General features: G+C 47.9%; 1 protein-coding gene across 1 annotated transcript in view; it reads right to left on the bottom strand.

The window, feature by feature from the left end:
• The window catches only part of LOC306981099 (7SK snRNA methylphosphate capping enzyme-like), a 12,838-nt gene extending 688 nt beyond the window's left edge, over positions 1-12,150 (bottom strand). Inside the window, exons 1-9 of the mRNA XM_079580649.1 lie at positions 11,755-12,150; positions 7,623-8,075; positions 6,822-6,918; positions 6,041-6,057; positions 4,086-4,284; positions 2,614-2,968; positions 2,257-2,526; positions 1,930-2,142; positions 550-658 (exon numbers count right to left, since the gene is read on the bottom strand). Coding sequence (XP_079436775.1) covers positions 550-658; positions 1,930-2,142; positions 2,257-2,526; positions 2,614-2,968; positions 4,086-4,284; positions 6,041-6,057; positions 6,822-6,918; positions 7,623-8,046 — 1,684 coding nt within the window. The 5' untranslated portion in view covers positions 8,047-8,075; positions 11,755-12,150. The remainder of the gene's footprint in view (positions 1-549; positions 659-1,929; positions 2,143-2,256; positions 2,527-2,613; positions 2,969-4,085; positions 4,285-6,040; positions 6,058-6,821; positions 6,919-7,622; positions 8,076-11,754) is intronic.
• Between the last annotated feature and the right edge of the window lie 356 nt (positions 12,151-12,506).

A 12,506-nucleotide genomic window follows, 5' to 3' on the forward strand; every position in this document is an offset into this window, starting at 1 on the left:
CTAGTAGCAGCTAGGCTAGTAGCAGCTAGGCTAGTAGCAGCTAGGCTAGTAGCAGCTAGGCTAGTAGCAGCTAGGCTAGCTCCCAGACTAGCTGGAGGAACGGTGGTGAATCTGTGGGTAAGTTGACAGTGAGACTCTGTGTCGTGAAGATCCGAATAATAAACATTATTAATGTAACGTCCACTTTGTTTTTTCTTACATTTAGACAAATTCCGTCCTGTTGTTTTCACCGTGTGATACAGTGACAACAACAGGACACTCAGCATGTTTCAGTCACAAAGCAGGTGCTCTCCTCACAGAGGGTGGTACCTGTGTGGTACCTGTGTGGTACCTGTGTGGTACCTGTGTGAGGTGGTACCTGTGTGAGGCGGTACCTGTGTGGTGCCGGGGCAGAGGGTGGTACCTGTGTGAGGTGGTACCTGTGTGGTACCGGGGCAGAGGGTGGTACCTGTGTGAGGTGGTACCTGTGTGGTACCGGGGCAGACGGTGGTACCTGTGTGGTGCCGGGGCAGAGGGTGGTACCTGTGTGGTACCAGTGTGAGGTGGTACCTGGGCGGGTGAGGAGGCGGTAGGAGCTGAAGCCGATGGTTTCAGTCAAAAACGAAGTGAATTTCTCTGGTCTGAGTCGAAGAGTTTTGAAGATTCTGAACGTGGTCTCCTACAAGAAGAAGAAGGAGATCTTTATTTATAAAGTGCTTTCACAGACCTGGGCACAAAGGCTTTACATGAGACACTTGTACATTCACTCCACACTCGGTGTAAACTACGTTTGTAGCTTCAGCGCCCCCTGGGGGAGACTGTCAGAGGCGCTTTCGCGACTACACACGTCTGCGCCAACGGACCCTCTGACACCACCATACATTCACTCACTCACATCATTCATCCTGGACTATTGTGCATGTTTTTAGTGGTCGGGGAAACCGGAGAACCCGGAGGAAACCTACGCAGACACGGGGAGAACATGCAAACTCCACACAGAAAGGCCCGTCCAGGTGGGAATCGAACCCGGACCTTCTAGCTGTGAAGCGAGAGCACTAACCGCTGTGCCACTGTGCTGCCAAAGGACAGAGGAGGTGAGGACAGAGGAGGACAGAGGACAGAGGAGGTGAGGAGGTGAGGACAGAGGAGGACAGAGGAGGACAGAGGAGGACAGAGGAGGACAGAGGAGGACAGAGGAGGACAGAGGAGGACAGAGGACAGAGGAGGACAGAGGAGGACAGAGGACAGAGGAGGACAGAGGACAGAGGAGGACAGAGGACAGAGGAGGACAGAGGAGGACAGAGGACAGAGGAGGACAGAGGACAGAGGAGGACAGAGGACAGAGGAGGACAGAGGACAGAGGAGGACAGAGGAGGACAGAGGACAGAGGAGGACAGAGGAGGACAGAGGACAGAGGAGGACAGAGGACAGAGGAGGACAGAGGACAGAGGAGGACAGAGGACAGAGGAGGACAGAGGACAGAGGAGGACAGAGGACAGAGGAGGACAGAGGAGGTGAGGACGGAGGAGGACAGAGGAGGACAGAGGACAGAGGAGGACAGAGGAGGTGAGGACAGAGGAGGACAGAGGAGGACAGAGGACAGAGGACAGAGGAGGACAGAGGAGGTGAGGACGGAGGAGGACAGAGGAGGACAGAGGAGGTGAGGACAGAGGAGGACAGAGGAGGACAGAGGACAGAGGAGGACAGAGGACAGAGGAGGACAGAGGAGGTGAGGACAGAGGAGGACAGAGGAGGACAGAGGAGGTGAGGACAGAGGAGGACAGAGGAGGACAGAGGACAGAGGAGGACAGAGGAGGTGAGGACAGAGGAGGTGTGGACAGAGGAGGACAGAGGAGGACAGAGGAGGACAGAGGAGGACAGAGGAGGACAGAGGAGGACAGAGGAGGACAGAGGAGGACAGAGGAGGACAGAGGAGAGTGCGTTGCTCACCGACGCCCTCTTGCTGTGGCAGTAGCTCGTCCAGGGCTGCGTCTCCAGGAGGAATAATCCGCCCGGCGACAGGCTCTGATAGGCCCGTCTGAACAGCCTGGCCACGCCCTCGTCGCCCTTCTGCAGCTGCACCCACTTGGCCACGCCCAGACACAGGACGACGTCATACAGGCCCCGCCCCGGCCACGCCTCCTGCTCGCACACGTAATCGCCCTGGAAACGAGACGACGTCAGCGATGATGATGATGTCAGTGATGATGTCAGTGATGATGATGATGTCAGTGATGATGTCAGTGATGATGTCAGTGATGATGATGAGGCTCAGACCTGGAGGAAGGTGACGTTATGGGGGAAGTTCTGCTCCGACGTCTCCATCTGCAGAAGGGGAGGAGCCAGAGGACCTCGAGTCGCTCTGAAGCTCTGAGGGAAACGCAGGGACACGCCCCCCAGAGAGGACACGCCCCCTTCAGGTGCAGACGACACGCCCCCTTCAGGTACAGAGGACACGCCCCCTTCAGGTACAGAGGACACGCCCCCTTCAGGTACAGAGGACACGCCCCCTTCAGGTACAGAGGACACGCCCCCCTCCTGTTGGACCTAAACAAAAACTTCCTCAGTTCGTCTCGGCTTCAGCCAAACTCAGGACAAAAACATGTACAACAGAAGCACGATGACGTCACTCACCTCCCGCCTCCTCGCCCGCTCCTCCCTCACCAGGTCATGTGACAGGAAGTGCCGGACGTTCTGATTGGCCGCTCGCAGCAGGTGGGCGTCGAGCTCCACCCCCAGGACGTGGGCGGGGCTAAAGGAGCGCGCGACGTGGAGAGTCACGTGACCCGCGCCGCAGCCGACGTCCAGGACCCGCCTCCCCCTGAACCAGCCCGCCTCCAGCAGGGTCAGCCGGGGGTCGGCCCCGCCCACTTGGCCCTCCTCGTCGCCGTAGCAACCGGAGAAACCGTAAAACTTACTGCAGTTCCCGAACTCGAAGCGGCTGCGGCGTTTGGAGCGTGAGCGGCGCCGCGAGGGGCGGGGCCTGGAGCTGAGGAGAGAAACATGAAAATATAAATGAACAAGTAACAAGGTCACTGCGAGGGGCGGGGCCTGGGAGAGGGGGAGGAGCTCTACAGTCATGCAGCTGTGCTCAAAGGTTTACATACAAATATCTAAACTCCGCCCTCTTCATATTTATTTACATGTGTGTGGTCATGTGACTCGCCCGGCTCCTTTAGCTCCGCCCTCTTTATATTTATTTACATGTGTGTGGTCATGTGACTCACCCGGCTCCTTTGGCTCCGCCCTCTTTATATTTACTTACATGTGTGTGGTCATGTGACTCGCCCGGCTCCGCCCTCTTTATATTTATTTACAAGTGTGTGGTCATGTGACTCGCCCGGCTCCGCCCTCTTTATATTTATTTACATGTGTGTGGTCATGTGACTCACCCGGCTCCTTTGGCTCCGCCCTCTTTATATTTATTTACATGTGTGTGGTCATGTGACTCACCCGGCTCCTTTGGCTCCGCCCTCTTCATATTTATTTACATGTGTGTGGTCATGTGACTCACCCGGGTCCTTTAGCTCCGCCCTCATTATATTTATTTACATGTGTGTGGTCATGTGACTCACCCGGCTCCTTTGGCTCCGCCCTCTTTATATTTATTTACATGTGTGTGGTCATGTGACTCACCCGGCTCCTTTGGCTCCGCCCTCTTTATATTTATTTACATGTGTGTGGTCATGTGACTCACCCGGCTCCTTTAGCTCCGCCCTCTTTATATTTATTTACATGTGTGTGGTCATGTGACTCACCCAGCTCCGCCCTCTTTATATTTATTTACATGTGTGTGGTCATGTGACTCACCCGGCTCCTTTAGCTCCGCCCTCTTTATATTTATTTACATGTGTGTGGTCATGTGACTCACCCGGCTCCTTTAGCTCCGCCCTCTTTATATTTATTTACATGTGTGTGGTCATGTGACTCACCCAGCTCCGCCCTCTTTATATTTATTTACATGTGTGTGGTCATGTGACTCACCCGGCTCCTTTAGCTCCGCCCTCTTTATATTTATTTACATGTGTGTGGTCATGTGACTCACCCGGCTCCTTTGGCTCCGCCCTCTTTATATTTATTTACATGTGTGTGGTCATGTGACTCACCCGGCTCCTTTGGCTCCGCCCGTCTGCGGCGTCTCGAACCGGATTGGCTGAGGTTTGGGCGTTGCCGCGGTGATGCAGGTGGAGGCGGAGCGTCGGCGCTTGTGCAGCGGAGGGTGGGTGTGTCTACGCTGTGGGGGCGGGGCCAGGTCCTCTCTGCAGGTCAGCGCCGTGTTCAGCTCACAGGAGAGCGGAGACAAGTCTGAGACAAAACACCGATATATCGTTATCAGACCGATTTATCAGACCGATATATCGTTATCAGACCGATTTATCAGACCGATTTATCAGACCGATTTATCAGACCGATATATCGTTATCAGACCGATTTATCAGACCGATTTATCAGACCGATTTATCAGACCGATATATCGTTATCAGACCGATTTATCAGACCGATATATCGTTATCAGACCGATTTATCAGACCGATATATCGTTATCAGACCGATTTATCAGACCGATATATCGTTATCAGACCGATTTATCAGACCGATATATCGTTATCAGACCGATATATCAGACCGATATATCGTCATCAGACCGATTCATCAGACCGATATATCAGACCGATATATCAGACCGATATATCGTTATCAGACCGATTTATCAGAGCGATTATTCGCAGTACTGTGCCTGTGTCGCCTCCTCCTCTGCGTTGGTGGCGCCCCCTTCAGGTTGAGAGGGTCAGTGATAGTAGTATGTGCTCACCTGCAGTAGTATTCGCAGTAGTATTCGCCGTAGTATTGGCAGTAGTATGTGCTTACCTGCAGTAGTATTTGCAGTAGTATGTGCTTACCTGCAGTAGTATTTGCAGTAGTATGTGCTCACCTGCAGTAGTATTTGCAGTAGTATGTGCTTACCTGCAGTAGTATGTGCTTACCTGCAGTAGTATTTGCAGTAGTATGTGCTTACCTGCAGTAGTATTCGCAGTAGTATTGGCAGTAGTATGTGCTTACCTGCAGTAGTATTTGCAGTAGTATTGGCAGTAGTATGTGCTTACCTGCAGTAGTATTCGCCGTAGTATTGGCAGTAGTATGTTCTTACCTGCAGTAGTATTTGCAGTAGTATGTGCTTACCTGCAGTAGTATTCGCAGTAGTATGTGCTCACCTGCAGTAGTATGTGCTCACCTGCAGTAGTATTTGCAGTAGTATGTGCTTACCTGCAGTAGTATTTGCAGTAGTATGTGCTTACCTGCAGTAGTATTGGCAGTAGTATGTGCTTACCTGCAGTAGTATTGGCAGTAGTATGTGCTCACCTGCAGTAGTATTCGCAGTAGTATTCGCAATAGTATGTGCTCACCTGCAGTAGTATTGGCAGTAGTATGTGCTTACCTGCAGTAGTATTCGCAGTAGTATGTGCTCACCTGCAGTAGTATTCGCAGTAGTATTCGCAATAGTATGTGCTCACCTGCAGTAGTATTCGCAGTAGTATGTGCTCACCTGCAGTAGTATTCGCAGTAGTATTGGCAGTAGTATTGGCAGTAGTATTGGCAGTAGTATTCGCAGTAGTATGTGCTCACCTGCAGTAGTATTCGCAGTAGTATTGGCAGTAGTATGTGCTCACCTGCAGTAGTATTCGCAGTAGTATGTGCTCACCTGCAGTAGTATTCGCAGTAGTATTCGCCGTAGTATTGGCAGTAGTATGTGCTCACCTGCAGTGGTATTCGCAGTAGTATTCGCAGTAGTATGTGCTCACCTGCAGTAGTATTGGCAGTAGTATTGGCAGTAGTATGTGCTCACCTGCAGTAGTATTGGCAGTAGTATGTGCTTACCTGCAGTAGTATTCGCAGTAGTATGTGCTCACCTGCAGTGGTATTCGCAGTAGTATTCGCAGTAGTATGTGCTCACCTGCAGTAGTATTCGCAGTAGTATTCGCAGTAGTATGTGCTCACCTGCAGTAGTATTGGCAGTAGTATGTGCTCACCTGCTGTAGTATTCGCAGTAGTATGTGCTCACCTGCAGTAGTATTCGCAGTAGTATTCGCAGTAGTATGTGCTCACCTGCAGTAGTATTCGCAGTAGTATGTGCTCACCTGCAGTAGTATTCGCAGTAGTATTCGCAGTAGTATGTGCTCACCTGCAGTAGTATTCGCAGTAGTATGTGCTCACCTGCAGTAGTATTGGCAGTAGTATTCACAGTAGTATTGGCAGTAGTATGTGCTCACCTGCAGTAGTATTCGCAGTAGTATTCACAGTAGTATTGGCAGTAGTATGTGCTCACCTGCAGTAGTATTCGCAGTAGTATTCACAGTAGTATTGGCAGTAGTATGTGCTCACCTGCAGTAGTATTCGCAGTAGTATTCACAGTAGTATTGGCAGTAGTATGTGCTCACCTGCAGTAGTATTGGCAGTAGTATTGGCAGTAGTGTGTTCTCACCTGCAGTAGTATTCGCAGTAGTATTCGCCGTAGTATTGGCAGTAGTATGTGCTCACCTGCAGTAGTATTGGCAGTAGTATGTGCTCACCTGCAGTAGTATTCGCAGTAGTATGTGCTCACCTGCAGTAGTATTGGCAGTAGTATTGGCAGTAGTATGTGCTCACCTGCAGTAGTATTCGCCGTAGTATTCGCCGTAGTATTGGCAGTAGTATGTGCTCACCTGCAGTAGTATTCGCAGTAGTATTCGCAGTAGTATTGGTAGTAGTATGTGCTCACCTGCAGTAGTATTGGCAGTAGTATTGGCAGTAGTATTGGCAGTAGTATGTGCTTACCTGCAGTAGTATTCGCAGTAGTATTCGCCGTAGTATTCGCAGTACTGTGTCTGTGTCGGTGGCGCCTCCTCCTCTGCGTTGGTGGCGCCCCCTTCAGGTTGAGCGGGTCGGTGATAGTAGTATGTGCTTACCTGTAGTAGTATTTGCCGTAGTATTGGCAGTAGTATTCACCGCAGTATTCGCAGTAGTATGTGTTTACCTGCAGTAGTATTGGCAGTAGTATTGGCAGTAGTATTGGCAGTAGTATTGGCAGTAGTATTGGCAGTAGTATTGGCAGTAGTATGTGCTCACCTGCAGTAGTATTCGCCGTAGTATTGGCAGTAGTATGTGCTCACCTGCAGTAGTATTGGCAGTAGTATGTGCTCACCTGCAGTAGTATTCGCAGTAGTATTCGAAGTAGTATTGGCAGTACTGTGTCTGTGTCGGTGGCGCCTCCTCCTCTGCGTTGGTGGCGCCCCCTTCAGGTTGAGCGGGTCGGTGATAGTAGTATGTGCTTACCTGCAGTAGTATTGGCAGTAGTATGTGCTCACCTGCAGTAGTATTCGCCGTAGTATTCGCCGTAGTATTGGCAGTAGTATGTGCTCACCTGCAGTAGTATTCGCCGTAGTATTCGCCGTAGTATTGGCAGTAGTATGTGCTTACCTGCAGTAGTATTGGCAGTAGTATGTGCTCACCTGCAGTAGTATTCGCCGTAGTATTCGCCGTAGTATTCGCCGTAGTATTGGCAGTAGTATGTGCTCACCTGCAGTAGTATTCGCAGTAGTATTCGCCGTAGTATTGGCAGTAGTATGTGCTCACCTGCAGTAGTATTCGCAGTAGTATGTGCTCACCTGCAGTAGTATTCGCAGTAGTATTCGCCGTAGTATTGGCAGTACTGTGTCTGTGTCGGTGGCGCCTCCTCCTCTGCGTTGGTGGCGCCCCCTTCAGGTTGAGCGGGTCGGTGATATCTCGGGGTTTCCTGATCTCCACGGGGTCGTCTCCCCGCGGCGGCAGGGGCGAGCTCTGCGGTGTGTCCTGATTGGCCGGGCCCTGGAGGGGGAGGGAGTTCAGGTTCAAAGGGTCGAAGATGTTCCCGCCCAACAGGAAGTGGCTGGGCAGGACGCGCTCCGATTGGCTCTCGCTGGCGGCGCGGCGACGGCGCTTGGGCGGGGCCCTGAAGCCGCCGCCCATCGAGCAGCGCCGCTTCCCCGTTGGTTGCGAGGGGCCGAGGGGGCGGGGCTTCGGCAGGGGGGGCTCCGATTGGACCAGAGCCATTTCTCAGTCGTCCAGGAGTAAAGGTCTTCCTGTAGAAACACAAACAGCTCATTTTACCACACGGTATTATGGGGGAAACACTTCCTGTTTCATGGGGGAGACACTTCCTGTTTCATGGGGGAGATACTTCCTGTTTCATGGGGGAGATACTTCCTGTTTCATGAGGGAGATACTTCCTGGATCATGGGGGAGATACTTCCTGTTTCATGGGGGAGATACTTCCTGGGTCATGGGGGAGATACTTCCTGTTTCATGGGGAGATACTTCCTGGATCATGGGGGAGATACTTCCTGGTTCATGGGGGAGATACTTCCTGGTTCATGGGGGAGATACTTCCTGGGTCATGGGGGAGATACTTCCTGTTTCATGGGGAGATACTTCCTGGGTCATGGGGGAGATACTTCCTGGTTCATGGGGGAGATACTTCCTGTTTCATGAGGGAGATACTTCCTGTTTCATGAGGGAGATACTTCCTGGATCATGGGGGAGATACTTCCTGTTTCATGGTGGAGATACTTCCTGTTTCATGAGGGAGATACTTCCTGTTTCATGAGGGAGATACTTCCTGTGTCATGGGGGAGACACTTCCTGTTTCATGAGGGAGATACTTCCTGTGTCATGGGGGAGACACTTCCTGTTTCATGAGGGAAACACTTCCTGTTTCATGGAGGGAGATACTTCCTGTGTCATGGGGGAGACACTTCCTGTTTCATGAGGGAGATACTTCCTGGGTCATGGGGGAGATACTTCCTGTGTCATGGGGGAGACACTTCCTGTTTTCATGAGGGAGATACTTCCTGTTTTCATGGGGAGATACTTCCCTGTTTCATGGGGGAGATACTTCCTGTTTCATGGGGGAGAGATACTTCCTGGGTCATGGGGGAGGTACTTCCTGGGTCATGGGGGAGATACTTCCTGTCTCATGGGGGGAGATACTTTCCTGGGTCATGGGGGAGATACTTCCTGGGCCATGGGCGAGATACTTCCTGGGCCATGGGCGAGATACTTCCTGTTTCATGGGGAGATACTTACTGGGTCATGGGGGAGATACTTCCTGTTTCATGGGAGATACTTCCTGGGTCATGGGGGAGATACTTCCTGGGTCATGGGGGAGATACTTCCTGTTTCACGGGGAGACACTTCCTGTTTCACGGGGGAGATACTTCCTGGATCATGGGGGAGATACTTCCTGGTTCATGGGGGAGATACTTCCTGGTTCATGGGGGAGATACTTCCTGGTTCATGGGGAGATACTTCCTGGTTCATGGGGGAGATACTTCCTGGGTCATGGGGGAGATACTTCCTGTTTCATGGGGGGAGATACTTCCTGGATCATGGGGGAGATACTTCCTGGATCATGGGGGAGATACTTCCTGTTTCATGGGGGAGATACTTCCTGTTTCATGGGGGAGATACTTTCCTGTTTCATGGGGGAGACACTTCCTGGATCATGGGGGAGATACTTCCTGTTTCATGGGGAGATACTTCCTGGTTTCATGGGGGAGATACTTCCTGTTTCATGGGGGAGGTACTTCCTGTTTCATGGGGGAGGTACTTCCTGTTTCATGGGGGAGATACTTCCTGGATAAATCTCCAGCTCAAAGCCACAAAAACGTCAAAGAGGAGAAACATTCAACACTTCAACTACAGAGTACAGACGAGGACTCCAGAACCTTCACTGAAGACTAGTTTAACTAGTTTCAAACACACTGGTCACTGAGGGAAATAAATACGTTAAAAATCAATATTCAGAAGTAAATCCGACTCAAAGGGAAACTTTTCAGCCCAAACATCCCACCAGAGTAACTTTAAACCGGTTTAAGGACAGTAGTTAGTTACTGGTCACTGTCGATGGGTGAGTGCTGGTTATGGGTGAGTTTTCTGCAGGTTAGTTAGTTACTCAGAGTTAGTTCAAATTTTTATCAACTTTTTTGTTTGTTTTTTTTGTCACATTTTTGTCATTTTTTGTCATTTTTTTTGTACTTATTTTTCTTTTTCAATTTTAATTATTTTTTTAGTAATTTTTTGTCACATTTTTGTCGTTTTTTTGTCACATTTTTTGTATTTTTTTTCATCAATTTTTCGTCACTTTTTTGTCAATGTTTTCTCACTTTTTTGTTACTTACAGTTAGTTGTCGATGGTTGAGTGCTGGTTATGGGTGAGTTTCTGCAGGTTACAGTTAGTTACTCAGAGTTAGTTCAAATTTTTATCAAATTTTTGTTTGTTTTTTATCACATTTTTGTCATTTTTTTGTCACATTTTTGACAATTTTTTGTATTTTTTTCGTCAAATTTTTGTATTTTTTTTCTTCAATTTTATTATTTTTTTTGTATTTTTTTTGGTCACATTTTTGTATTTTTTTTGTCAATTGTTTATCACATTTTGTCATTTTTTCATCAATTTTTCGTCACTTTTTTGTCAATGTTTTCTCACTTTTTTGTTACTTACAGTTAGTTGTAGTTAGTTACTGGTCACTGTCGGTGGTTGAGTGCTGGTTATGGGTGAGTTTCTGCAGGTTACAGTTAGTTACTCAGAGTTAGTTCAAATTTTTATCACATTTTTTGTTTGTTATTTATCACATTTTGTCATTTTTTTGTCACATTTTTGTCATTTTTTTGTCATTTTTTTGTCATTTTATTGTCAAATGTTTGTAATTTTTTGTCAATTTTTTTCTTTTTTCGATTTTTATTAATTTTTTGTAATTTTTTTGGTCACATTTTTGTCATTTTTAGTCGCATTTTTGTCATTTTTTTGTCGCATTTTTGTCATTTTTTGTCGCATTTTTGTCGCATTTTTGTCATTTTTTGTCACATTTTTGTCATTTTTAGTCGCATTTTTGTCATTTTTTTGTCGCATTTTTGTCATTTTTTTGTCGCATTTTTGTCATTTTTTTGTCGCATTTTTGTCGCATTTTTGTCATTTTTTGTCACATTTTTGTCATTTTTAGTCGCATTTTTGTCATTTTTTGTCACATTTTTGTCATTTTTTGTCACATTTTTGTCATTTTTTTGTCGCATTTTTGTCATTTTTTGTCACATTTTTGTCATTTTTAGTCGCATTTTTGTCATTTTTTGTCACATTTTTGTCATTTTTTGTCACATTTTTGTCATTTTTTTGTCGCATTTTTGTCATTTTTTTGTCGCATTTTGTCATTTTTTTGTCGCATTTTTGTCATTTTTTTGTCGCATTTTTGTCGCATTTTTGTAATTTTTTGGTCACATTTTTGTAATTTTTTTGTCACATTTTTGTAATTTTTTTGTCACATTTTTGTCACATTTTTGTCATTTTTTGGTCACATTTTTGTCGTTTTTTTGTCACATTTTTGTCAATGTTTTCGTCACTTTTTTGTTACTTACAGTTAGTTGTAGTTAGTTACTGGTCACTGTCGATGGTTGAGTGCTGGTTATGGGTGAGTTTCTGCAGGTTACAGTTAGTTACTCATAGTTAGTTGTAGTTAGTTACTGGTCACTGTCGGTGGTTGAGCTGTGGTTATGAGTGAGTTTCTGCAGGTTAGTTAGTTACTTATAGTTAGTTGTGGTTAGTTAGTAGCTGCTCTCTGTGGTTGGTTTGGTAAAAAGTCAGGAGTTCATGTCTGTGGCTCAGTGTTAGTTACTATGGGTTAGTTAGTTGGTTAGTGGTAGTTGTTACTCTCAGTGGTGGAGGGTGATAGTTAGGGTTAGTTGGTTGGTTAGTTAGTCGTAGTAAACACTCACTGTTGATGTTGAGGAAGTTTCCACTGAAGTTTATTCCGTTGTTTCTTTCTTTGTTGTTAATTCAGATCCGTGTCCGTGCGCGCGCGTGTATCACAACTTCGAGCGCGTGCACCCCGGAAGCCCCGCCCTCTGCGCGTGTCGTCATCAGCCCCTCGCGCAGCGCTAACTCCTGTAGCCTCCGGAGCTAACGGGAGCTAACCCCGAAACACTCCGCCACAGAAACCAACACACACGAACACAGCTCCGACCCAACCCTCACCCGTCACCCCCGCGTGCACGAGCCTGCCGTGCGGGCGCGTGCGTGTGTCCGGGCGCGCGCAGAGGACGTGGAGCGGGACGCGTTAGCTTTAGCCTCGGCTCTGCAGCTTAGCTTTAGCCGTTAGCTGTAGCTTTAGCGCGGGCTTTATAACAGAGACGCTGGTGACGGACAGGAGCCGCGGCCAATCACAGGCCGAGGACCGACACAAGCCCACAGGCCGCGGCCAATCAGAGACGAGAACCGCTCACAGGGGCGGGGCCGAGCGGAGGACACGGCTGCGCCTGCGCAAACAGGATCATAACAAAAATAAAACAACAAAACTCCAAATACTAAAATAATGTAATAGGATTTAATATAAGTAATAATGACATAAAATGCAGTAATGTTATAGGATTACTGTAGATATATGATTAAAATAAATAATAATAAAAAAATACTATAAAAATAAATTGTTAATAATGTAAATTAATTATATAAAAGAAAAAAC

Source organism: Gobius niger (genome assembly GCF_951799975.1).
Source record: "Gobius niger genome assembly, chromosome: 21".
NCBI classification, from domain to species: Eukaryota; Metazoa; Chordata; class Actinopteri; order Gobiiformes; family Gobiidae; genus Gobius; species Gobius niger.